The sequence below is a fragment of the Salmo salar genome, chromosome 01 (assembly GCF_965601325.2).
Source record: "Salmo salar chromosome 01, fSalSal1, whole genome shotgun sequence".
Lineage (NCBI taxonomy): Eukaryota > Metazoa > Chordata > Actinopteri > Salmoniformes > Salmonidae > Salmo > Salmo salar.
Window position 1 is genome coordinate 37,801,795 of NC_138291.1, and position 25,884 is coordinate 37,827,678.

At 44.0% G+C, this 25,884-nt stretch overlaps 2 protein-coding genes across 12 annotated transcripts in view; both read right to left on the reverse strand.

Annotated features, from left to right (window-relative positions):
• Positions 1-9,850: 9,850 nt before the first annotated feature.
• LOC106601062 (L-serine dehydratase/L-threonine deaminase) lies at positions 9,851-12,666 on the reverse strand. The gene is made up of 7 exons (XM_014192976.3): positions 12,291-12,666; positions 11,812-11,851; positions 11,592-11,731; positions 11,359-11,447; positions 10,845-11,072; positions 10,603-10,733; positions 9,851-10,412 (listed from the first exon to the last, which is right to left on the reverse strand). The coding sequence occupies exons 1-7, from the start codon at positions 12,441-12,443 to the stop codon at positions 10,219-10,221; spliced, it is 975 nt and encodes a 324-aa protein (XP_014048451.1). The 5' UTR covers positions 12,444-12,666; the 3' UTR covers positions 9,851-10,218.
• Positions 12,667-12,892: 226 nt separating this feature from the next.
• LOC106601027 (apoptosis-stimulating of p53 protein 1) overlaps positions 12,893-25,884 on the reverse strand; it is a 45,200-nt gene continuing 32,208 nt past the window's right edge. For 3 of the 11 annotated variants that reach the window (XM_014192936.3, XM_045717402.2, XM_014192956.3), the window contains 13 exons: positions 23,808-23,982; positions 23,131-23,327; positions 22,313-22,477; positions 21,419-21,611; positions 20,918-21,046; positions 17,965-18,047; positions 17,192-17,621; positions 16,192-16,961; positions 15,796-15,936; positions 15,420-15,553; positions 15,082-15,248; positions 14,611-14,810; positions 12,894-14,204 (listed from right to left, as the gene is read on the reverse strand). In XM_014192936.3, coding sequence (XP_014048411.2) covers positions 14,163-14,204; positions 14,611-14,810; positions 15,082-15,248; positions 15,420-15,553; positions 15,796-15,936; positions 16,192-16,961; positions 17,192-17,621; positions 17,965-18,047; positions 20,918-21,046; positions 21,419-21,611; positions 22,313-22,477; positions 23,131-23,327; positions 23,808-23,982 — 2,826 coding nt within the window. In that variant the 3' untranslated portion in view covers positions 12,894-14,162. Of the gene's footprint in view, positions 14,205-14,610; positions 14,811-15,081; positions 15,249-15,419; positions 15,554-15,795; positions 15,937-16,191; positions 16,962-17,191; positions 17,622-17,964; positions 18,048-20,917; positions 21,047-21,418; positions 21,612-22,312; positions 22,478-23,130; positions 23,328-23,807; positions 23,983-25,884 lie in introns of all 11 variants that reach the window. The other 8 variants (XM_014192908.3, XM_014192891.3, XM_014192965.3 and 5 more) reach the window with 8 other exon arrangements.

The following is a 25,884-nucleotide window of genomic DNA, read 5'->3' on the forward strand; positions in this document are numbered from 1 at the left end:
GGGGAAAGCGAAATCGCGCCCGAATTACATGACATTCTTTTGTCTGTCACCCCCAAGAAGGTGATTGAATGTTAAAAGGGAGACACCAGTCTTCGCAAGTGTTTTGCTTTGGTAATTTCCACTGAGGAAGCTAAAACTAAGGAGACCGCCTACTTTATGGAAGCAGGAGTTTTGATGCGTAAATGGGCAGCTGTAACGGTTGTCGTCGGGAATGGAGGACCAAAACGCAGCAGGAATGTGGATGCTCATCTTGTATTTTATTTTAGATCAAAGTGAACACCAAAATAACAAAAACGAAGAACTCACGAACAACTAACAGTTTTGTCATGCTCACACAGGCAAAACAAGAAACAATCTCCCACAAACACCTAACCAAACACATAGCCATATATAGGACTCTCAATCAGAGGCAACTAGAAAACACCTGCCTCCAATTGAGAGTCCAACCCCAATAAACTAGACATAGAAATACAAAAGACTAGAGACCACATAGAAATACAAAAACTAGAACATAACCCCGGAAATAATAAATCAAACACCCTACTACATAAAACACCACCCCGAACCACATAAACAAAATACCCTCTGCCACGTCCTGACCAAACTACAATAACAAATAACCCTTATACTGGTCAGGACGTGACAGCAGCTCATGACACCATTAGTGACTGGAGTGAAATGTGTCAAGTGGTTGTTCCTACACCGTTCCGACAGCAGGTGATGTCACTCGCCCATGACCAGGCGTGGTCCGGACACTTAGGGATCACGAAGACTTATAACCGAGTCCTTCGACACTTTTTTTGGCCAGGTTTGAAGTCTGACGTTGTCCAATTTTGTAAAACATGCCACGTATTTCAACTCACTGGGAAAGTGAATCAAACAATTCCTCGTGCGCCGCTCTGCCCGATTCCTGTGGTGGGGGAACCGTTTCAAAAAGTGATAATTGATTGTGTAGGTCCGTTGCCGAAAACCAGGTCAGGTAACCAGTTCTTACTAACAATAATATGCAGTGCTACTCGATACCCAGAGGCTATTACTCTCCGTACAATAATGGCTAAGACTGTAGTGAAGGCACTAGTGAAGTTCTTCTCTACGTTTGGACTCCCTAAAGTAATCCAAACTGATCAGGGATCCAACTTTATGTCAAAAATGTTCTCTAATGTGTTAATAACCTGTTGGGGCTAGGGGGCAGTATTTTCACGGCCGGATAAAAAACGTACCCGATTTAAACTGGTTACTATTCTTGCCCAGAAACGAGAATATGCATATAATTAGTCGATTTGCATAGAAAACGCTCTAAAGTTTCTAAAACCGTTTGAATGGTGTCTGTGAGTATAACAGAACTCATATGGCAGGCCAAAACCTGAGAAGATTCCATACAGGAAGTGCCCTGTCTGACAATTTGTTGTCCTTCTGTTGCATCTCTATCGAAAATACAGCATCTGTGCTGTAATGTGACACTTTCTAAGGCTTCCATTGGCTCTCTAAAGCCGCCAGAAAGTGGAATGGGGTGTCTGCTGTCTCTGGGCAAAGTACAGCAGCTCTGTTTGTGAGTGGTCAGCCTGGGGACAGTGAGACTGAGATGCGCGTTCACGAGACTTCTCCATTTTTTTTCTTTCAGCCTTTGAATGAATACAACGTTGCCCGGTTGGAATATTATCGCTATTTTCCGAGAAAAATAGCATAAAAATAGATTTTAAACAGCGTTTGACATGCTTCTAAGTACGGTAATGGAATATTTTGAATTTTTATCACGAAATGCGCTCGCGCGTTACCCCTCGGATAGTGACCTGAACGCACGAACAAAACGGAGGTATTTGGATATAACTATGGATTATTTGGAACCAAAACAACATTTGTTGTTGAAGTAGAAGTCCTGGGAGTGCATTCTGATGAAGAACAGCAAAGGTAATCCAATTTTTCTAATAGTAATTCTGAGTTTAGTGAGCCCCAAACTTGGTGGGTGTCAAATTAGCTAGCCTGTGATGGCCGAGCTGTGTACTCAGAATATTGCAAAATGTGCTTTTGCCGAAAAGCTATTTTAAAATCTGACCTAGCGTTTGCATAAAGGAGTTCTGTATCTATAATTCTTAAAATAATTGTTATGTATTTTGTCAACAATCATGAGTAATTTAGTAAATTCACCGGAAGTTTTCGGTGGGTATGCTAGTTCTGAACATGACATGCTAATGTAAAAAGCTGGTTTTTGATATAAATATGAACTTGATTGAACAAAACATGCATGTATTGTATAACATAATGTCCTAGGAGTGTCATCTGATGAAGATCATCAAAGGTTAGTGCTGCATTTAGCTGTGGTTTTGGTTTTTGTGACATATATGCTTGCTTTGAAAATGGCTGTGTGATTATTTTTGGCAGGGTACTCTCCTGACATAATCTAATGTTTTGCTTTCGCTGTAAAGCCTTTTTGAAATCGGACAATGTGGTTAGATTAACGAGAGTCTTGTCTTTAAAATGGTGTAAAATAGTCATATGTTTGAGAAATTGAAGTTATAGCATTTTTGAGGTATTTGTATTTCGCGCTGCGCGATTCCACTGGCTGTTGACTAGGGTGGGATGCAAACGTCCCACCTAGCCCATAGAAGTTAAAGACGCTGTGTATTTCCCATCAGGTCTCCAGTCCGTATCATCCGGAGAGTCAAAGGGCTCTCGAACGCTGGCATCAGACGCTGAAGGCAATGCTACTTAAGTATTGCATGGATACCAGCACTGATTGGGATGAGGGGGTACCCTTTGTCCTATTTGCTATTAGGGAAATGATACAAGAGTCCTAGGGTTCAGCCCTGCTGACCTTGTGTTTGGACACACCCCACGGGGTCCGCTGAAAGTTTTGAAGGAGCATATCTTATCTCCTACACCCAGTAGTGCCCCTAAAAATGTGTTGGATTATGTAAGTAAGATGCGGGAGAGACTGCACACTGCATGTACGTTAGCCCAAAAGTCTCTCTCCTCTACTAAAAAAAAGCATGAAGTTGCATTATGACAAAAAGGTTGTTGGCCGTTCTTTTGCACCAGGGGATCAAGTTTTAGTTTTGTTGCCAATCCCTGGCTCATCTCTGTCAGCATGTTTTTCTGGACCATATCTTGTGGAAAAGAAACTCAGTGACACCAATTATGTGATAAAGAGGAGGCGTTCTTCCCGAGTGTGTCATGTTAACATGCTGAAAGCATATTATGTGAGTGATTCTCCCAACAGCTCCTCAAGTAAGCCGGTCCAGCCCGCCGTCTCCAGTGTGGCTGCAGTGGTGCTGAAGCCTGGCTGGGACCTAGAGGAGGATAAGGAGGACGGATTGGAGTTACGCCATATGTTACAGCAGTGTGAACTCTTATGTAATTCAGAGATGCTGAAAAAGTTACCCTCTCAAATGGAACATTTAGATAACGACCAAACTAAGGATCTTATCCTATTGATAAACAGTTTTCTCAATGTGTTTCAGGACATTCCAAGTCGCACGTCCACATGACGTGGATGTGGGGAACGCTGTTCCTATAAGTCAGCATCCGTACTGGGTTAATGCAAAGAAAAGGGAGGTAATGAAAAGTGAGGTTGCTTATTTATTACAGAATGACATGGCAAAACCCAGTAACAGCTCCTGGAGTTCCCCGTGTATTCTTGTTCCTAAGCCTGACGGTACGTCTCGCTTATGTACGGACTATCGTCGAGTAAATGACGTTACAAAGTTTGATTATTTTCCTCTACCTCGCTTAGATGACTGCATTGATAGAATTGGCTCTGCTGCTTACGTTAGTAAGTTAGATTTGCTAAAAGGTTATTGGCAGGTGCCTCTGACCTCTCGAGCTTCTGACATCTCGGCTTTCGTTATGCCAGATAACTTCATACAATACACTGTGATGCCCTTTGAAATGTGTAATGCACCTGCTACTTTTCAGCGGCTAGTTAACATTGTGTTAGCGGATGTACCGAATTGTACTGCTTACCTTGACAATGTGGTGATTCATTCGTCTACTTGGTCTGATCATCTCTCCACTTTGAAAAGTGTGTTTCAGCGGTTGGAGAATGCTTCTTTAACCCTCAATTTGGCCAAATGTGAGTTTGGGAAGGCCACAGTGACTTACTTAGGGAACCAAGTGGGACGAGGTCAAGTGCGCCCAGTAACTGGCAAAGTGGAAGCAATTGTTGCTTTCCCTGCTCCCACGACTCGCCGCCAGTTGCGTAGATTCCTGGGGATGGTAGGGTACTATCGTACATTCTGTAAGAATTTCTCGACGGTAGTAGCTCCCCTTACATCTCTGCTTAGTCCCAAGGTACCATTTAAGTGGTCCAAGGACTGTAACTATGCTTTTGAGTCCGCTAAAGCGCAACTTTGTAGTGCCCCAGTGCTTGCCGGCCCCCAACTTTGACAAACCTTTTAAGTTGGAGGTAGATGCTAGTATAGTGGGGGTGGGTGCGGTTCTCTTGCAGGAAGATGAAGATGGAGTGGATCGGCCCATCAGTTTCTTCTCCTGTAAGTTCAACTCGTGTCAGTTAAGGTACTCCACAATTGAACAAGAGACGCTGGCTATATGGCTAGCCTTACAGTTCTTTGAGGTACATGTGGGCTCCAGTGCCTTGCCTGTAATGGTCTTCACGGACCATAATCCTTTGGTGTTCTTGAAACAAATGTACAATCATAACCGCTGCCTTATGCGTTGGGCTCTGATTGTACAAGGATATAATGTACAGATAGCCTATGTGAAGGGCTCGGCAAATGTGGTTTCCGACGCTCTATCTCGGGTTAGTAACTGGGGATGCGTTGTTTTTTTTAATGCAAACTGTATGTTTGCATTTTTGTGGTGGGCGTGTTTCGTTCCCAAGTTTCTGTGTTGTGGTTTGTGTATTTGTATGTGTTTCAGGATGGCTTCCTGAATTTCCCCAAGCAGCTGATTGGTCGGCCCCCATTACTGATTGGAGAGCTGACCCCGCCTCCTCGTCAGGACGCAGCTGTCTCCAATTAACAAGTTCTTCTCCAGCAATATAAGCCAGTGTTCTGTTGCTCAGAGGGAGATATTTGCTGAGAGAGGAGGCTAATGGCTGAGGGTTATAGCATGTTGGCTGTTACTAAGAATTTTGGTATGTACTGTGTTAGTTGTTGCTGAGGGAGCTGATTGGTTGTCTGTGTGTCAATAGGATGCAGTGTTTTGATTATTGAACTGTTTCATTTGTTCCCAGGGGGGGAAGGGGAAGGCACCTAGGGAGTGTTTAGGCAAGAGGCCCGCGGGCATACATTACCCGTAGTAGTTTGTTGTCTATGCACACTAGGAAAGACCTGGGCGGACCATCCCCTGTATTTTGGTTAGTGCACCAGGTGGTGCTACTTAGTTAAGTAGGCAGGTAAGGTAAGAGGGGGCTTTAATATTTACTTGCTTTGCTTTCGTCCAGCCCCTTTTCCCCAAACTAATGTAAATGGTATTCTCTGCCTTTTTGTCATCCTTACTCACACCTACAGTCCATACCTCTTTCACACCACGGAGAGTTGAGTTGTAGCAGGGTGTTGCGTTCCCTCTTACTAGAGGCGTGCGTAACAAACACCTACTCATTTAATTGTTTTGTTTTATTTGTGTTTTTTTTTAAATTATAGAATAATAGTGAAGACATCAACTATGAAATAACACATATGGAATCATGTAGTAACCAAAAAAGTGTTAACCAAAATATATTTGAGATTCTTCAAATAGCCACCCTTTACCTGGATGACAGCTTTGCACATGCTTGGCATTCTCTCATAAGGTAGTCACCTGGAATGCATTTCAATTAACAGGTGTGCCTTGTTAAAAGTACATTTGTGGAATTTCTTTCCTCCTTAATGCGTTTGAGCCAATCAGTTGTGTTGTGACAAGGTAGGGTTGGCATACAGAAGATAGCACTATTTGGTAAAAGAGCAAGTCCATATTATGGCAAGAACAGCTCAAATAAGCAAAGAGAAACAACAGTCCATCATTACTCTAAGACATGAAGGTCAGTCAATACGGAACATTTCAAGAACTTTTAAAGTTTCTTCAAGTGCAGTCGCAAAAACCGTCAAGCGCTATGATGAAACTGGACCGCCACAGGAATGGAAGACACAAAGTTATCTCTGCTGCAAAGGATAAGTTCATTAGAGCCTCAGAAATTGCAGCCCAAATGCTTCACAGAGAGTTCAAGTAACAGACCCATCTCAACATCAACTGTTCAGAGGAGACTGTGTGAATTGGGCCTTCATGGTTGAATTGCTGCAAAGAAACCACTACTAAAGGACACCAATAAGAGGAAGAGACTTGTTTGGTCCAAGAAACACGAGCGATGGACAATCGACCGGTGGAAATGTGTCCTTTGGTCTGGAGTCCAAATTGGAGATTTAATTTTTTTTTACATTTTTTTTTTTTAGTCATTTTAGCAGACACTCTTATCCAGAGCGACTTACAGTAGTGAATGCATACATTTCATACATTTTTTTTTTTTCTGTGCTGGCCCCCCGTGGGAATCGAACCCACAACCCTGGTGTTGCAAACACCATGCTCTACCAACTGAGCTACAGGGAATTCCAACCACCGTGTCTTTGTGAGATGTGGTGTGGGTGAACAGGAGTATTCAGGAGTATTTTCCACCGAAAAGCATGGAGGAGGAGGTGTGATGGTGTGGGGGTGCTTTGCTGCTGACACTGTCTGTGATATATTTAGAATTCAAGGCACACTTAACCAGCATGTCTACCACAGCATTCTGCAGAGATACGCCATTCCATCAGGTTTGCACTTAGTGGGACTCTCATTTGTTTTTCAACAGGACAATGACCCAACACACCTCCAGGCTGTGTAAGGGCTATTTTACCAAGGAGAGTGATGGTGTGCTGCATCAGATGACCTGGCTTCCACAATCCCCCAACCTCAACCAAATTGAGATGGTTTGGGATTGAGATGGTCGGACCGCAGAGTGAAGGAAAAGCGGCCAACAAGTGCTCAGTATATGTGGGAACTCCTTCAAGACTGTAGGAAAAGCATTCAAGGTGAAGCTGGTTGAGAGAATGCCAAGCGTGTGCAAAGCTGTCATCAAGGCAAAGGGTGGCTGTTTGAAGAATCTCAAATATAAAATATATTTTGATTTGTTAAATATATTTTGGGTTACTACATGATTCCATATGTGTTATTTCATAGTTTTGATGTCTTCACTATTATTCTACAATGTAGAAAATAGTCAAAATAAAGAAAAACCCTTGAATGTGTAGGTCTTCTGTAGAGTATGTAGATATCTATTCTTTATTAAAAAAAAGGTATTTTCCTTGATGGAGTGATGATGAATGTAAAAATGTCTCAACTGCAAGTGTTGGTTCAGGAGTTTTATTTTGTGGTGGGGGGGGTTCTGTTCTGCTCACCTTTCCAAGAGCCAGAGCCAGTGGAGGGAGGCATGCAGGCCTAAAGCATAGGGTGACGTCAGTGGCTGGTGGGTCTGCTTTATGTACGAAGGGCAGCACTTCCAAAAGTTGGCCTGGGAGTATTGCGTAAATATTTAAATTGTCCAGGCCTGCTTATTGTACCCTGCTCGGGGGCTAATAGAGGTATGTAGTGTACAGTCAGTAAAGCACAGTAAAATTGCTCCAGGAATAAGCACCCTCTACAGACTAACTGGTCTTTGTTGTCAGGCAGGGCAGGCACGACTGTAGAGTTCAAACTAAGGTTTCTGTCTCTGGTCTCTGCTTATTCCTGGATTTCTTTTTTTTCCTCTCTGTTCTCTTCACAGGTCTGTTCTGTTCTCTCTCTGACTTAGCTGTACTGTAACTCAACCAGTCATTTGTGATGATTCGGTCACTTTCATTTGCCTCACCTAAAGGTCAAAGATGTAGACTTGTTGACTTCACAGTGATCTTTTGATGAAATTCCTGCTACCAATACATTTGTTAGGAGGGCTGCCCACCACTGTTAAGCAAAGCCAACCAGACAAGGCCTCTACAACCTGTAACTTCACTGTGGAAATGTGTGCGAGCTATGAGCTCTTCATAAGGCAGATAGAACATACAGCAAGTGAAACAAACATTTATTTTACAAAGTTTTGATTTCCAGCACTTGATTTATAGTTTTAAACAAAAGGAAAAATCCATCAAGCCTTGCCTACACTCTTACATCTAAACATCAAAGGTTGTGATTGATGGAGGATTAATGATTGGTTCAGTACCCGCCCCATCAGTGGCTCTGAGCTTGGCGCTCCTACCTGCACACAAACAACATGATGGATAATATGTCACGCTTTGTTTAAAAATGACTGGGATGAATAAAGTTGGACTGCAGCACTATTTCCATGAACTAGTCTACTGTATTAGACCTAGCTAACAGAACAAAGAAACATTCTTTAGCAGACAGGCAAACTATGGAGCTCTTTGCTCTCGCTCTTAAATCTTTCATATCTCAAACATACATGTATTTCATCCACAGTAAACATTACTAATACATTGTGTATTTTCACTTAAAAGGCTAGACGTGTGACAGGTTTCAATAAACTGCTTATAGCGTTACTTCCTTTAAGTACATTACAATAAAGAAAGAAGTTAGTATGTGTCACGGTTGTCGTAAGAACGGGACCAAGGCGCAGCGGATGTTGAGTTCCACATATTTATTACAAAGTGAAACTTTAAGCAAAAAAAAATCAATAAACGACCAACGAAACGTGACTACGTGGTGCACAAACACAAAACAATATCCCACAAACACAGGTGGGAAAAATAGCTACTTAAATATGATCCCCAATTAGAGGCAACAATTACCAGCTGCCTCTAATTGGGAACCAAACCAAAACACCAACATAGAAATTTTTAACTAGAACAGCCCCTCGTCACACCATGACCTACTACACCATAGAGAAACAAGGGCTCTCTATGGTCAGGGTGTGACAGTATGCCAATGTCTATACCTAATATTGTACCAGCCTGTACTTTCCTTGTCTGGAAGGCATCATCATTGATAGCTGAGGCTGCGTCTCAAGTGGCACCTTATTCTTTATATAGTGCAGTACTTTTGGCCATAAAAATAGTACACTATATAAGGAATAGGGTGTAACTTGGGATACAACCTCAGCGAATATGGGGGAAGATGTCCTCTTAAGGGAGGTGGGGAATCAATCCTCTAATGTCTCTGATCTGATCGCAGATTATCCTTTAAGACTCCATCCCCTGGGGGAGGGATAATAGACTATGAAAATAGTCATTAAAAAGCATTTCAAAGAAATTAAAGCTTAATCACATCCTCATAGTGGATCTCAATGACTGTCATTTACAACATATCAGTGTCCAAAAAGAGGAAAAGCACCTTACTTTATTTTATTTCTTTTTTAAACTAAATGTTTTACTATAATCTTGAATTGTTAGTCATGCTGGGAAATAATACTTACATTTGTGAAGCAACTCTCTTCCTGGAAAGGCCTGTTAGAACTGTGACTGACCTAGCGCCTTGGTGAACTGCTTCATAAGTGTGAGGTAAACCTGTCACATTCAATAAACTCACATAAGCAATGGTGCTATTCCATGGTGCTTCTTATGACCCTGTAGCTTGGGAGATGGTGTCTAACTCACAGACAGTGCGTCCCACAATTGTGTCAAGTTGGCTGGATGCCCTTTGGGTGGTGGACCATTCTTGATACACACGAGAAACTGTTGAGCGTGAAAAACCCAGTAGCGTTGCAGTTTTTGACACACTCAAACCAGTGCGCCTGGCACCTACTACCAACGGTTGTCTTCTTAGTATAGCCTACCAAGTCCATTGGTCTTTTGGTTGGAATTCTCAACGACAAGGAGTACCACCTGCTGGTAACAACTAGTAACTGTATTTGAACAAAGCATTAAATGTACAGATAATAACCACTACTGAATTGTATTTCAGATTTTATTCTATGAGACATAAAAGGTTGTCAGAGATTTTCCAAATTTGACACTGATTGCAAAGCAGGGAAATTAGAGGCAGCATTAGTCAACATTGTGAAAATGTATACAACAGGGTAAGAAGCTGTAATAAAAAACAATTATGAATCGGTCCTCATAACCTTTCATTAAAACAGTCTGGAGCCATGACCTACTGGTGGAAATCCAATAGCCTCGTCCATACTGTATGTGCTGTAGCCAACTATTTTATTGTTTGATCAACTATAGGACAAGGCTATAGGCCCTGGTCAAAAGTAGTGAACTATATAGGGAATAGGGTGATATTTGAGACTCAGCCTAGGAGCTCCATGTTCTGTGTTCATCTGTTGAGGACCTTCCTGAGATGTTCCAGCTGTGCCTGGTTGATGCTGCTCCCTCCACAGACAATCATGACTAGGGGTCCTGCTAGGGGAACAGGCAGCCGGCCCTCACCCTGCAGTCTCTGGATGACACCACAGTACACAGCCGCTAACGCAGCACCACAGGCCAGCTCCACCAGCACACGCTCCTCGTCTGGACGGACGGACGGACACACACACACGCACACAAATAGTTTTAGTCGTAGTTGTAACAGTAGCTACATTTCTTTTAGGATACAACTATACATCAAATAAAGCAGAGTAATGTATGGAGATGTATTGAACATTTAAAACAATTCTAGAATGCGCCATCTGACAACAGTGGTGTCTGGTATAACACTCACCCAGGAAGGTCTCCACTGCTTGCAAGGCCTGCTGGTCAGTGACCAGCTCTGATATGATGTTCATGTTGCCCTCCTTAATGTACTCAAAGGCCTGGCTGCACACCGTCTTCGAACCCAGACACTTGGCCTCACTGGCAATACAACCATCATGCCAGGTCATTACAATGGAATAGAATAGAAAATATTTGACTATAACATAATGCTAAATGAATATCTCAGTGTAATCTCTGTTCTCTTCTCACCTAGTGATGTCAGGGAGGGTGACTATCTTGCCAGCCTTTACTGCTGCGTAAAAACAGTCTGCTCCCTCAGTCTCCATGCAGATGATGGGCACACTGGCCCAGCCCACTTCCTTCATGCCCTCCACCACCCCACAGAGCAGCCCTCCTCCCCCTACAGATAAAACTACAGCCCCAGGCTTGGATGGAAGAGAGGCCTTGATCTCTCTCACAATACTGGCATGGCCTTGCCTGGGGGAGAATCAAATCAAATCATATTTAAAGTGTATTTTCCAAACAAATGTGTCACCATACAGTTTACACAAAATAGAAAGGAGCAAAAAATGAGACAAACAAGAGGAAAAGGGGTGGGAAAACTGTCCATTCAAAAGAAAAGACAACAGCAACTCCTAATAGGAGAAGAATGGTGTTAATTTCACAGAATCTGAACCATTATTTGTGATCTTTGTCAGTCATTCTAGAAGTCATGCCCCTTACAGGCTCATTTAAGGCTGGTCTGACTGGAGTATCTTCTCACCAGAGCAGAGGATGGTCAAAGGGTGGGACATAGGTCAGGCCATCAGTCTGGGTCAGACGCAGGGCCTCATCATTGGCATCATCCCACACCTGAACAGGCAAAATGAGATAGACAAATGGCAACAAACACCTTGGGGAACAGAGTAGCCTACAAAGTCCACAAGTAAATCAGTCTTCGGTTATAAGGCTGGCAAAAACTAGAGAGGAGAGGTGGTCACTAATTGGCGGGATTACCTTGCCGACGACTCTGACCGTGGCTCCCTGGTCCTTCAGCTTCTCCCTAATCAGCTCAGGAGAGGATGACGGCACAATGATAGTTGCTGGTATGTTTAGTTTGCGTGCCACATAGGCTGTGGCCATCCCAGCGTTGCCACCTGAACACAACATAAAGATATTGTCATAATGGGGAATGTTTGGATCACTTGGAAATATTATTATATAAATCGTCTACTACCTGAAGAGCAAACAACTCCTTTGGACTCTGGTCCTGCAACCTAGAAATAAAAAATAAAATAAAAAGTATAATGCCATTGATCAGATATGTGTATTTATTTATTTTTTAATTCAAACTGAGAAAGTGTGATTTATATATTGAAACGTTGCTCTGTTCTTACCATCATGAACTCAAGGAAGCATTATATAAAAATGTATCTGGTCAACAATAGGAGGTGTTCTCGCACAAGTGTTTGAACAGTACTAAACAAACCTGAAACAAACTCTATAATAATGGCGGATATTTTACATGATGAGCAGAATTTCAAAGGTTTGTGCGTGTGAGGTTGTCTGTTTCCAGTATGTAGGCCGATCACTTGGGTAAAACAATAGGCTAATCTTTGAAATGTTACTAAATCTCTATTCTAAGTATGGTTGTCATTAGATGTAATGTAAATTGGATTTACGATCATTTTACTTCAAACCTTTGAACATGCCTACCTTTTGGCAGAGGTGTCCGATACCACGGATTTTGAATGAACCGGAGGGTTGGGAACTTTCCATTTTTAAATACACATTGGTCCCCGTCCGTTTTGACATGTCTATGCTCTCTAAAAACGGGCTATTTATGTGAAAGGCTTTTGGGTTTGCCATGAGGGCTCAGGATAACAACGTTGGAAGTATTCGATCTCCCCTTGAATGCTAGTGCGTAAATTGCGTATGTGCAAATCCAGGTTTTCTTTTCTCGCCAATGTGCCCAATCCACAGAGAGACGCAATGTACCGCTGTCAACAGATTGCAATTCCGTTGCGGATGACAAGACAATAATAGGCAAGAAGTAGGCTACTGTAGAACAATATTCTGTTTGTAGGCGGAGCAACTTTGTGACAAGATAGCTTGCTGCGGCAATCAGTACATGATTTATCCCTGACCTTTGCATAAACTGCCATATCTATCCGTTAATGTTTAGCTTTAAAAGGAGGTGGGATAGATCAAAAATTAATCGACTCGCCCCCTGTTATTAACTCTTGTTTGCTAGACTATGAAAACTGCAGCCAATGTAAGTAAGCATAGCATAGTGAGACGTTATTACTATAACATACAACATTCTGTTACACTTTTTTTTTTACTCCCATTCAAGGGAAATAATTATTTATTGTGTACATTTACATTTTTTGCAGCATATTGATTGGTGTTAGTTTTGTATGTCACATAACCCATCCATACAGCAGACTGTAATACACAACCAGTAAATCAAGCCAGCGATGAAATTGTGTATCAATTTGCATGATGGGTATTAAATAGACAACAACCAACCTGAAACAAAAATTGGGAAAATAGCACAATGTACAAACTTCTGCCTAAATTTAACTCAATATGAATGCAAACGCCAAAGAGAGTTCCTAACTATAGACCTCCTGTTTGGGTGATAAAGCATTTATATACTGTAGGACTATGAGTGTTTGATGAGCTTAGTTTCAATTCACACCCATAGTTAGCTTCATAGTTATTATATCTGTATAAGAAAATACTGCACCTCTCACTTTCCTATCCCAGCACTTCCTCTTCCCCTCATTCCTTCAGAACACATTTTGGTTCGCAAAAATAAAACCAACATTGTATGACTATTTTAAACATTCCACATCTCTTTCAGTAGCTTTAACCAGCCTTCAAAGTCGTTCAATAACACCTGCTGTCACATTTCTTCCTGTCCATTTCTCATCTCATAAAAACATTATCTTATCTCTTGCTTTCTTTCTTCCACTGAAACCATGAAGATTTGCCTTGCAGGGTAACTGTCCATCTTCATCTAACAGCACTTAGTTCAAACCCACATTCACTAACGCATGACTGCCTCTGTCCTGTCCTCTGCTCCCTTCTCTGAAATTATCACATTCAAGTCCTTACTCGACTGACACACAGGAGAAAAACACTGAGTGAGAGTGGGAAATGGGAAGCCCAGACCCAGAGTATTCTCTGAATGAGGGGTGGTGGCAGGGCGGTGGGTGTTGTTGAAAAAAAGAAGTAAAAATGGTGCTTCATTGCTTCATGAACCAATGAGAAAAAGTCTGTTTAGTCAGGGAGAAAAGCGAAACCTTAAATGCAGACAGGGATCTACGGGTGGTGTATGCTGGCTCTTCTTCCTATTTGGTAAGTGACCACCAATACCAAGCCTGTCTGTCTGTATGTCTGTCCAGATATAGGCCACTCTGCCCATGCCCTGGCCCTTGTCCTTTGTTCTGGGGTGGCACAGACTGACACAGAGAGAGGGCACTGTCCGGGTGCTGCCACTGTCTGCAAGTCTAGTCAGCTCTGAGCCCAGTCCCAGCACAACAACGTGCACTATCTTCTCAGCAACGTGCACAGTCTTCTCTATGCCAGAGAACGTTGTCTAGGCTTGATCCTTGGATACAACTGTAAGAAGAAGAAAACGTTATTGTTCATATTATTTTCAGATCAAGGAAATTCAGCTTATTCAGGCATAGGATTTATTACCAAATATTTTGAGATGCCACTTCTGTCATTGGGTTAAAGCTCCTTATCACTTTCAACTAACATTTAATTAACATGTCATTTCAAACAAGATTGGTGATATCTTATACATTGTATATAAGCATAAATACACCACATCAATCACAGAATTAAAGGATCTCTATGATATTAACATCCTTGTGATTCATATTAACATCCTGGTGATTCATATTAACATCCTGGTGATTCATATTAATATCCTGGTGATTCATTTTAACATCTTGGGTATTCATATTAACATCCTGATGATTTAGACCATAGTTGTGTCCATCATGGTGGCTGGCCTTACCCCTAGCAGGTTGCGTGGCACGTATCCCTCCTTGTCATGCAGTCTGGCCCACCACCATTCTGTCTCAGCGTCGTCCCTGCGGCTCAGAGTGGTAATGGCGTCTCCCTCGTGGAAGGACAGCTCGTCTGAGCTCTGGGCCTCGTAGTCCCACAGCCCGTACACTGACCCTTTATTCATCACACCCAGCTTCTCCTGCACCCCTGGGGGGCGGATAGAGGGGAAGAGGGTCACTTCACAGTTCACATGGAAACACTATTGAACCTTCCTGACACAAAACCATGGCCCTGTCCAGAAAACCCTGGCCAAACAATAACGTTGGAGCCTTCAGATAGGTTAGGTGGAGTTTTCACCATATTGCTTATACCTATGCAATTTTACATATCCTAGCACGAGTGCCTAGTGTGTAGGGTGTAGGGGCTATGGGTTGTTTGTGTTCAGGAGCCACATGTCTCTCTATATAACACCACTCACCATAGAGGAACTGGGAACACTGTGTGTATCCGTCCTCCATCTCCTCACACTTATCAGCCGCTGTCTCCACGTCACTTATGGTGGTGGCAAAGATGGCCGCCCCTGACTCCACCAGCATCTTACAGAGATGTACACTGTTACAGGAGGCTGCACAGTGTAGTGGGGTCCTGGATATAAGACGGACACAAAAGGAGAGACGTTCATGGAGACATTGTGTAGTCTTGACCATTTTAAATGCAGGTGAGCAAAGCTAAGGTGAAAGAAATAGGAAATATCAAGTGAAAGAGGAAGGTAAAGAGAAATGGTCACAGCAGGGTTTAAACAGTGTATGCCCTCACCATCCATCGCTGTCAGCAGCGTTGACGTTGACCCCAAAGTCGAGCAGGAACTTGACGATGTGGTGATGTCCAGCACATACAGCGTTGTGCAGGGGGGTGATGCCCTCGTCATTGGCTGTGCTGGGATTCTCAACCTGCATGGTGAAAGGGTCAATCAATCACATTTATTTCATTATTCAATTAAATAATCATGATAAAGACTTTTTTACATCAACAGTTGTCACAAAAGCTGTTAAAATGTTAAAAGAGCAGATGATTTAGAAGTCAGTTTGAAATCCCTCACATGCTGACAGTCTATGGTACGTAAAATGAGAAGACTCAACACAGTTCATTTATCTTCTGGGATAATAGTTTGAATTGAAGAGCCTATGATTACCTCATAGATGATCCTTTGCACCAGGTCAAACTCTCCCTCCAGAGAGGCGTCCAGTAGCAGGGCCAGGGGGTTGAACTTGACCCGCAGCCCGTGGCCTGTCCGCTCTGACTCAGGCTTCTTCAGGTTAGTCCTCTTGATCTGCTGAGACAGAGAAAGGGGAGTTACTCTCTACCTAATGTCATGACTAAGGCAGAGAGTTTTTCCTGTGAAGAAAGTGAAGTCTGCAACTCTGATGGCAACTCTAACATAAGTCAGAGTTGGTCATTACTTTCTTTTTTTCAAGGAGTTTTTGTTTACCGTGTGACCTGACCAGGAGAAACTCTGGACCCTATGAATTATGACTTAAAAATAGGAAGCATGCTGTTACATTGTGGAGCTGTAGCGCCGCAGGCTTACCTTAGGCAGTGCCGGGGGTGTGACAGTCCGGGGAGAGGTGTCTTTCTGCTGGGGGGACGAGGCCTCAGGGATGGGCCTTGTAGTGGAGGTGGTGCTGGTGGTGGTAGGACCAGGCTGGTTGTTGTTGTTGTTGTCTTCCAGGCTGGGCTGGGGGGTGGGCAAGCAGGGAATGGTCTCACTGGGTGGGGGGGTCCTCTGCTGCTGATTTTCATTGGAGTCAGAGGAAGGGGACAGGCGATGGTCTGAATTGGGACCCTCTGCTGCAGTGACCACAAGGGAGGCTGTCTCCATCAGGTTCCCATTAGCAGTGTTGATGTTGTCCATGTCAGGACATCCCAGGACACCACCCATGAAGACAGGCTGGTAGAACGGAGTGTTGTTGCTGCCCTCCATGCCTCCGGCCAGGGTGTTGAAGCGCTGGTACAGGAGCTTCTGGATGTTGGGTCCGGTGGGGCCCTCTGGCTCTGTGATGGAGCTGCGTTTCTTCAGCGGGCGCGGCGCGTTGGTCAACCGCCGGCGCAGGACCTCCAGGTCGGCATCGCTCTGGTAACGCAGCGGGGAGTGGGCCACGGGGGTCAGCTTGGTGGGGCTCAGGGGCCGCGGGATGTTCTCCACACTGGGAGGGGGTAGGAGTCTTCCCTCTGTGGTGTCCCCTTCCCTGTCCACCATGTCCTCTCCACCCCCCAGGCCTCCTCCTGGGGACAGTGCCCCGTGTTGGAAGGGCACAGGGGAGGGAGAGGTGCTGGAGGGAAGCACTGGTTTCCCATACACTACAAACAAAAGGAGATACAGATATTATTATAGGACCATACCGATTGAGACCCAACAGGAAAGTCAAGCGTTATCTGGATTCAAATGGGTTTGCACTTTTGGGACTATTACATTGGTCCTACTGTGCTCAATCAAGTGCAGATTCATTATTTGAAGGAAATCAAATACTATAAGAACCCAGGTCTGACTGACTCTACAAAATATCATGTTAATATATTGAGGGGTTTACCTGCTTTGACAGCAGATCTGCCTCCTACTGGGTAGCTCTTGGCTGCAGGCTGCTGCAGGTACATGTGGTAGATGGAGGAGGAGTTCATGGTGGCTGGGCCCTTCCTGGGGGACTGAGGCCTGGAGGAGGACCTGTCTGGGACGTAGGGCCTCACAGCCACAGCCAGCGGGGGGTCAGGCCTCTCTCCCTGGCCCGGCTGGGGTGTGGGGCTGGGGGGGACAGAGATACGCTGCTGGATCTGCTGGGAGGAGGAACCAGGAGGTGCAGGGGTTGGGGCTGAGCGCTGCCAGGCTAAGGTGGCAGGGGCAGACCTGGGAAGGGAGCTGGTAGAGCAGACTATAGACGGGTGGCCAGTAGGTGCAGGGTAAGTGCCGTAGATGGGTGGTGGTTTGGACACGGATCCTCCTGGTAGCTTACTGGAGTCAAGGCTCTGTGGAGGGAAATACAGTGAACCAGTTAGACAGATGTCCATGTAGGACAGTAGGAAGGAGAGAATCCAAGGAATGTGTGAAAGAGCAAAAAGTGAATGGCTGCGTCTCAGTAGTCTAAAGTGGATTCTCTACTTGTGTCCTCTCCTTCGTCCTTATTGATCTGAAAAAAACTGGGTCTGTGAAAGCAAAATGGTGGAGAATGCCTACCAGGAATTTGCTTTTCGTGGTTAGTTATAGAATAACAGTGCAGGTGAAGGAGAGGAGATGATGATAGGAAGCCCCTTTAGACTATCGAGAGGTACTCAATGACCGTAGTAGTGGGAGGTGAAGTAGGGATCTCACCTGGTCTGGGCTGGTTTTCCTCCAATCTGAAGGTTGGCGTGAGGAGATACTTTTACTCAGGGTGGGCCACACTGCATCATTGGCTACAGGAGGTGTAGAGAAGAGAGGGATTGAGTGAGAAAAGCAAGAGATAAAAAGGGGGAGAGACAGCAGGACCGGTAGTTTGTGTATCAGTATAAAGGTTGGGGAAGATGGGCTGTGGTTTTCTAGTTGTCTTGAGAAGTGAGCGATAGAATGTTGACGGTAGTCTAAATGAGCAACTGAAAGTACAGTTACACACACACACAACACTGTATTTGAAGAACTAGTACCTGTAGCTAATACGTTTCCATTTCTAGATCACGTTGCTCTCTTTGCCTTGTGTCTCATACTAATCTCGGTTAACCCAGAACTAAAGTCTTGCGTAGTTGGTCAGATGCTCGATTAAGTTCTGGGTACATATGTGTTAAGAGAAGAGGATCGGAACCGGAACGAAGAGCTCCACCCTCTCTCTTTGCAAGTTAGAGTCCAAATGTTGCCTCCCCTTCCAAAATTCGAAATCATGACAGATCTCCAGTACCGTTTATATAGTCTGTCCACTAGAGATTAGTCTCATACAGACTGGTACAGTACAGGAACAGGGTGACCTCCATACCTATATTGCAGGACAGACTGACCTGAGGGACACAGTGTCAGTTCTAATAACAAGGAGTATGTGCTGTGTGTATTTTAGTCCTGTCCCCGTTTCTGATCCGGTTTAGATCAGGTTAAAGGGATTAGAGAATGTCTATCACTCCAAGAGGATCTCTCTCTCACTCCCTCTCCCTCTCTTCTCGCTCAGCTCTCCTGGAGACATAGTCTGTCTGGAGGTAAACTATTCCCTGCATCCTATCTGTCTGCCTGACAGGCTTCCTATTAAACCTATTGCAGTGTCTGTGCCAGCTAAGCCACTGCTACTCTCCCTTTCAAACATTACAACTGCCCGGTCCTATTAAAGGTGAGCACTAGAGGCGCTACATCATCTAAGGCTGAGCCTGAAATGGCATGCTATTCCCGATATAGAGCACTAGTTTTGACCAGGGCCCACATAGAGCTCTGGTCAAATAAAGTGGACACTATAGGGAATAGGGAGCCATTTCTGATGCAGAACAAGTCCATCAAAGAGGACACATCATTCCTCTCTCTACATGAGTCCCGTTTGAATTGTACATTCATAGAGGTGGAGAACTACGCATCAGTAACCCCTTCTCTAACGTCATAGATCTATTTTTGTCCATACAAATAAACCATGTAGCCTATCCATTTCCCCTTATTCAATAGAGGTCATTTAGACTGACCGTGGTATTTTGGGCTACAAATATTCACACAATAACATTCAATTCCAATATAAATAAATAGATTTTCTAGGCGGGAAAGAAATGGGACCTCATAGTAGGCCTACAGAAGATGAACACAATAGTTACATAATGATTCAACCTGTAGATACATATTTTATGTAAGGAGGGAAGGCAAGGCTGTGGCATTAGTTTTAGGTAGATGTTATAACTATATACATGCATGTACACTACCGGTCAAAAGTTTTAGAACACCTACTCATTCAAGGGTTTTTCTTTAATTTTACTATTTTCTACATTGTAGAATAATAGTGAAGACATCAGAACAATGAAATAACACATATGGAATCAGGTAGTAACCCAAAAAGTGTTAAACAAAATGTATTTTATATTTCTTCGCTTTGATGACAGCTTTGCACACGCTTGGCATTCTCTCAACCAGCTTCATGAGATAGTCACCTGGAATGCATTTCAAGTAACAGGTGTACCTTGTTCAAAGTTCATTTGTGGAATTTCTTTCATACTTAATGCGTTTGAGCCAATCAGTTGTGTTGTGACAAGTTAGGGGTGGTATACAGAAGATAGCCCTATTTGGTAAAAGACCAAGTCCATATTATGGCAAGAACAGCTCAAATAAGCAAAGAGAAACAACAGTCCATCATGACTAAGACATGAAGGTCAGTCAATACGGAACATTTCAAGAATTTTTAAAGTTTCTTCAAGTGCAGTCGCAAAAACCATCAAGAGCTATGATGAAACTGGCTCTCATGAGGACCGCCACAGGAATGGAAGACCCAGAGTTACCTCTGCTGCAGAGGATAAGTTCATTAGAGTTACCAGCCTCAGGAATTACAGCCCAAATAAATGCTTCACAGAGTTCAAGTAACAGACACATCTCAACATCAACGACCTTCGTGGTCGAATTGCTGCAAATAAACTACTACTAAAGGACACCAATAATAAGAAGAGACTTGCTTGGGCCAATGGAAACTTGTCCCTTGGTCTGGAGTCCAAATTTGCATTCTGCAGTGATACGCCATCCCATCTGGTTTGGGCTTAGTGAGATCATTTATTTTTCAACAGGACAATGACCCAACACACCTCCAGGCTGTGTAAGGGCTATTTTACCAAGAAGGAGAGTGATGGAGTGCTGCATCAGATGAGCTGGCCTCCACAATCCCCCGACCTCAACCAAATTGAGATGGTTTGGTATGAGTCGGACCGCAAAAGGAAGGAAAAGCAACCAACAAGTGCTCAGCATATGTGGGAACTCCTTCAAGACTGTAGGAAAAGCATTCCAGTTGAAGCTGGTTGAGAAAATGCCAAGAGTGTGCAAAGCTGTCATCAAGGCAAAGGGTGTCTATTTGAATATAAAATATATTTTGATTTGTTTAACACTTTTTTGTTCACTACATGATTCCACATGTCTTATTTCATAGTTTTGATGTCTTCACTATTATTTTACAATCTAGAAAATAGTAAAAATAAAGAAAAACCCTTGAATGAGTAGGTGTTCTAAAACTTTTGACCGGTAGTGTACATAAATTCTAATAGTTATGTTTAAGCACTGTTGTTGATATTGAGGCATGCTACTGAAGCCCCTCTCCTTCTGCTGCCCTGGTTCCTGGCTGCCGACTCACTGTTGGCACCGTGGGCCCCTGAGGGGGACCGGGGCCCCTCTCTCAGCTCCACGGGGTCCACTATGATGTCTAAATCTGAGACCTTCCATTGGCCGGAGGGCTTCCTCACACCGCACCCCTCCTCCTCTGCTGAGCCGCGACCACCACACACGCCGTGGTCACAACAACAATAACAACAACAGCAGGAAAAGATGATACGAGTAAGGGAAGGAGAAGAAGAGGTCCACAGACAGACATGAGAGAATAGAGGAAAGGAAGTTAGAGAAAGCTGAGCCAGATAACACAAAAATATGACGAGTTTAGATTTGAAATATCTGCTCAGAGGTGTTACGTGCTGCTACCACTCTGAACTAAAATCCTCTACCACCTCCTCCTTAGCAATCTCATGACTGTCGAGATAAGATCAACCAAGGTGTCCCAAATAGACAGATATAGTCTGACAATCATTAGTTTGAGAGTGATAAAGTAGGTAAAGCTGCAGAGTGTGGAGCAGGGACTGACCTGATTTAGAGCGGCCATGGTTGATGGGGCCAGTCCCAGGGACAGACTGTGGTTTTAAGGGGTCTGGGGGCAGAGCGTAGCCTCCCTCCTGTCTGCCTGGGACGGGGACCTGGATATAGGGACACACAGCGGCCACGCGCCCTGAGCTGCTGGGGGTGGGCTGGGGGGAGGGAGGCCCATTTATCCTGTTAAGCTGTGGAGTGGAGAGAGAGAGACGGGAAATACAATGTCAGCTATACTTAAAATCACAATGATCTGCTGCAGATTACAGAGAATGAAGTCAATTACCTAAATACTGTATGTATAAACAGTGCCTAGTGTAATTATTTGCATTTTGTTGGCTTACATTTCCAAATTAATAAACTAGTTTTAAGGCATCAAAATGTGAAAACTGTGAGTACTTTCACTAGGCACTGAACAGTGCAGTATGTAGGCGTGCTATGCTACTGCATATGTGCTGGTGGTCTGAGTGTAAGCGTGAGTGGGAACAGAAAGGTATTGAGTATTGAGATAGATTGAGTATCTCTGGAAACACAAAGGTATTGAGATATATTGAGTAGCTCTGGGAACACAAAGGTACTGAGATATATTGAGTAGCTCTGGGAACACAAAGGTATTGAGTATTGAGAATCTCTGGAAACAAAGGTATTGAGATATATTGAGTATCTCTGGGAACACAAAGGTATTGAGTATTGAGATAGATTGAGTATCTCTGAGAACACAAAGGTATTGAGTATTGAGATAGATTGAGTATCTCTGGAAACACAAAGGTATTGAGATATATTGAGTATCTCTGGAAACACAAAGGTATTGAGATATATTGAGTATCTCTGGAAACACAAAGGTATTGAGATATATTGAGTATCTCTGGTGAGAGTTCCTTCCTGGTCTTACAGGGTTGTTCTCTTTTTGACGTGCCTCAGCTTTTTTCTTGTGCAGGCGCTCGCGGAGGTCCCAGATGCGCTTGTCCATCATGGTCACCTCTGTGTTGCGCTTATTCAGCAGCTCCTTGTTCTGCTGCAGCCTGCCGCTCTGCTCCGCGTTCAGCTTGTTACGCACCTGACAGAGGGAACAGGGAACGGCATGGCTGTGAGTCACACCAGGGGTCAGATGGATGGGAAATAGGGTCATTCCAGGGGGGGGGGGGGGGGGTGTGTGGTGTGTGTGTGTGTGTGTGTGTGTGGTGTGTGTGTGTGGGTGTGGGTGTGTGTGTGTGTGTGTGTGTGTGTGTGTGTGTGTGTGTGTGTGTGTGTGTGTGTGTGTGTGTGTGTGTGTGTGTGTGTGTGCGCGTTGGTGGCATGGCAGAGTCACGCCAGTGGGCATCCTATCCTGTCTCTGTTTAACCAGGCCCTGGCAGGATGAGGGATGAAGAGACAAAAGCTGCACATCTATTATACCCCGACGCAAATGTCCTTCAGAATGAAAATGTCAATCTGACTCTAATCTCCTCTCCTTCATCTGATCTGCAGCTGGATGATGTAACTTCCCCCAAAAATATGAATCTGAAGTGTCATTACTTTATAGAGTGTAATTTCTTGTTGTATTACGTAAAAACACGTGTCACATTAAACTGATCTCTCAGCATGACTCTGTGTCATCATAATCTAGTGGTATTGTGATGAGATGTTTACTTCTGTACAGTACTTGCAGTACTACTGAAAATATCATTTTAAATGGCTGAAGCAAGCACACATTTTCTTCAGGAAATGTACCTGTAGCTCCTGGTAAAGTTTGCGTAGCTCCAGGGCGGCGGTGCCAGAGAGAGGTCCTCCTAGGGGCTGCAGGCCGTTGAGACGTCCCCTCCTCAGGTCCTCCAGCTGCTGGGTGAGCTGGTCCACCTTCACCACAGCTGACTGCAGCTCTGCCTGCTTCTCCTGGAACAGCCCACTCACATGCTGGATCTCAGCCGCTGCATGGGTAGAGGACAGGGGACGCAATACACTTATATCAGTAACTATGTATTATGTGCGTGTATATGTGTGTGTTAGGGAGAAATCAAAACATATGCTTCAAGTCTGACGCTGTGTGAGAGAAGAGTGAGTATAGTGTATTAGAATGTTGTGGACTGGATGGACAACTCCTCTTTCTGTGGAGTATCATTATCAGTGTGTGGCAGGCAGGGTGCAGCCTTGGATGTTATACAGAACAAGACCCTGCTACAGTATGACCATGGGGACTTTAAGACATTCAGAAAACTCCTGTCAACACCCAGACACACCCAGTTCCAGACCACAACATAGGGAGGGTCAGATTCCAGGCTCACTGACAGAACTAAGGAAAGAAATGACATCATGGACAGCTGAACGGAGCCCAGATTCTACTTTCACCACGTTAACAGGGGAGTGTGTGTGTGCGCGCGCAAGCGTGTGTGTACTGGAGCATTGCTTACACAGGTTGCCATTGATGAGCTTGCTGTAGTCCACCTGGCCCCTCATGGCGCGAATCTTCTTTAGTTTGGCCTCCTGACTCTCCACTCGCTCCTTCAACCTCTGCAGCTTCTCAGCCTCTGACGCCGTCTGGCCATGTGTGTTGTCCTGCTGCTTCAGATACCTCAGACGCTGCTCCTGGGGGGAGGGGAGGGGAAAGGAGGGGAAAGGAGGGGAGAGTTGAAGGAGGGACAGAGGGGAAACAATGAGTTACAGATGTGGGGAGGTAACATGTAGTGCAAGCATTCCTCCACTTCATTCAGACACAGATAAAAGTACACACACACTGACGCAGACACACATATTCGAACACAAGCACATAACAATGACCTGCTTTTAGAAATAACTTTCACACACACTACACAGCCACACACCTCAGTTCTCACAGAAGAGAGCTGAAAGGAACAAAGGACGAAAAGGAAGGAGATGGTAAAGGGAAAAGAGAGTGAAAAGAGAAAGAAAGTAATAAAAAGTATTGAGAAAAGAGGGAGCAAGAGACACACAGCAAATGTAATCTAATTCAGCTAACTTAGTGGACCTAAACACACAGATTTGCAGAGAAGAGAGAATACACAAATCATTTTTCTCTTATCAAAACAGTTAAAGGTTTTTGCTGCCAACACGTTTTCTCCAATACAAAAAATACCAGTCTTGCAAATGACATGCATAGATAATCTAAATAATGAAAACAAATCCATACATACCAGTAGTGGAATGAGTGAATGAGTGAAAAACAAATCAGTATGTGAATGAGAGCGAATGAGAGAGTGAGTACAAGAGATTGCAAGGCTATGTGGTGCTGACTAAAGAATTTTCAGGTCTGCTCTAGAATGAGCAAACACAATGCAGGTTCTGACACAGAGAGAGAGAGAGAGAGAGAACTGGGCAGGGAGTGTTGACTAAACACAATCCACTGTTCAATAGAAGGACAAAATGAGAGCGGTAACCCACTCTATGCAAACACCCAAAAGCACAGCTAATCACACACATTAATACACACTGTTAATACAGTGAACCAATAAAACATTCCTATACTGACACGTGTATGTATGTAGCTTATAAAGTCATAGAAGCTTCATTAAACCTCTAGAAGTCAACTGCATCACCAGTATTACCCTAATCATCAACACATAAAAAGGCATCATGGCTTCTTATAGGATAGACAACGTTGAAACATCCAGTGTTTCCTCAGCCCCATAATAAAACATAAACAGACAATATTTACCTTCAGACTGAGAAACACCAGTCAAAACCTAATCCACAATCGGATCTAAACAGTAAATGTGATTATCAATAAAATACTAAAGAATACATGACAAGTTGTCCCCTGATGTCTCAAGTAAATGCTTTCCTGGTGCTAAATTTGAGTTTCCAGTATGTTGCGTGTGGTAAAATAGGGTAAACCCTTTACTGTTAAACCCTCTAGGTTCCTCTCCATCCTCTCCTCTCCGTGAGACAGCCCAGCAGCTGGCTGCTCACCGCTGACCTCATTTCCTGCCGGACATCTATTCCCTTCCTGTTGTTGTCCCTGCTCGTTGTCCCTGGCGATGCATGCTGCCACCTATCACAATGACCATACTGACCTTAGTAACCATGACCCTGTACCTAGCTAGTGACTGCACACATCATCACACACAAGATGATCTAGGAACCGTTGGATGTGTTTAAATGACCACAGAGACCACAACAAGCTGACCACAGCACATGTGACCAGATCAACAACAGACCATGTGTGAACTATATCCCAACTAATCAAAAATCAAGCAGAAGTACAATGGTCAGGAAAAACTATTTCCCAACGCATCCCACCCCAAATGCTGTTTGTGATGAGCAACCAACTCTATTAAGACATGACAGGCAAGCAGGTAACACACACTCACTGCCTCTCTGACCTTTTAGCACTCATGTTTGCATGTTAATGTATCCTGCATGTAAACAGATGCATCTGTTTTGGATCTTCATCCAAACCCTTTGACAGTGTGCAGGTATCGATTTTCCCTGATAGCATGTTAGCATGTCCCTCTGTCTGAGACCACAGTA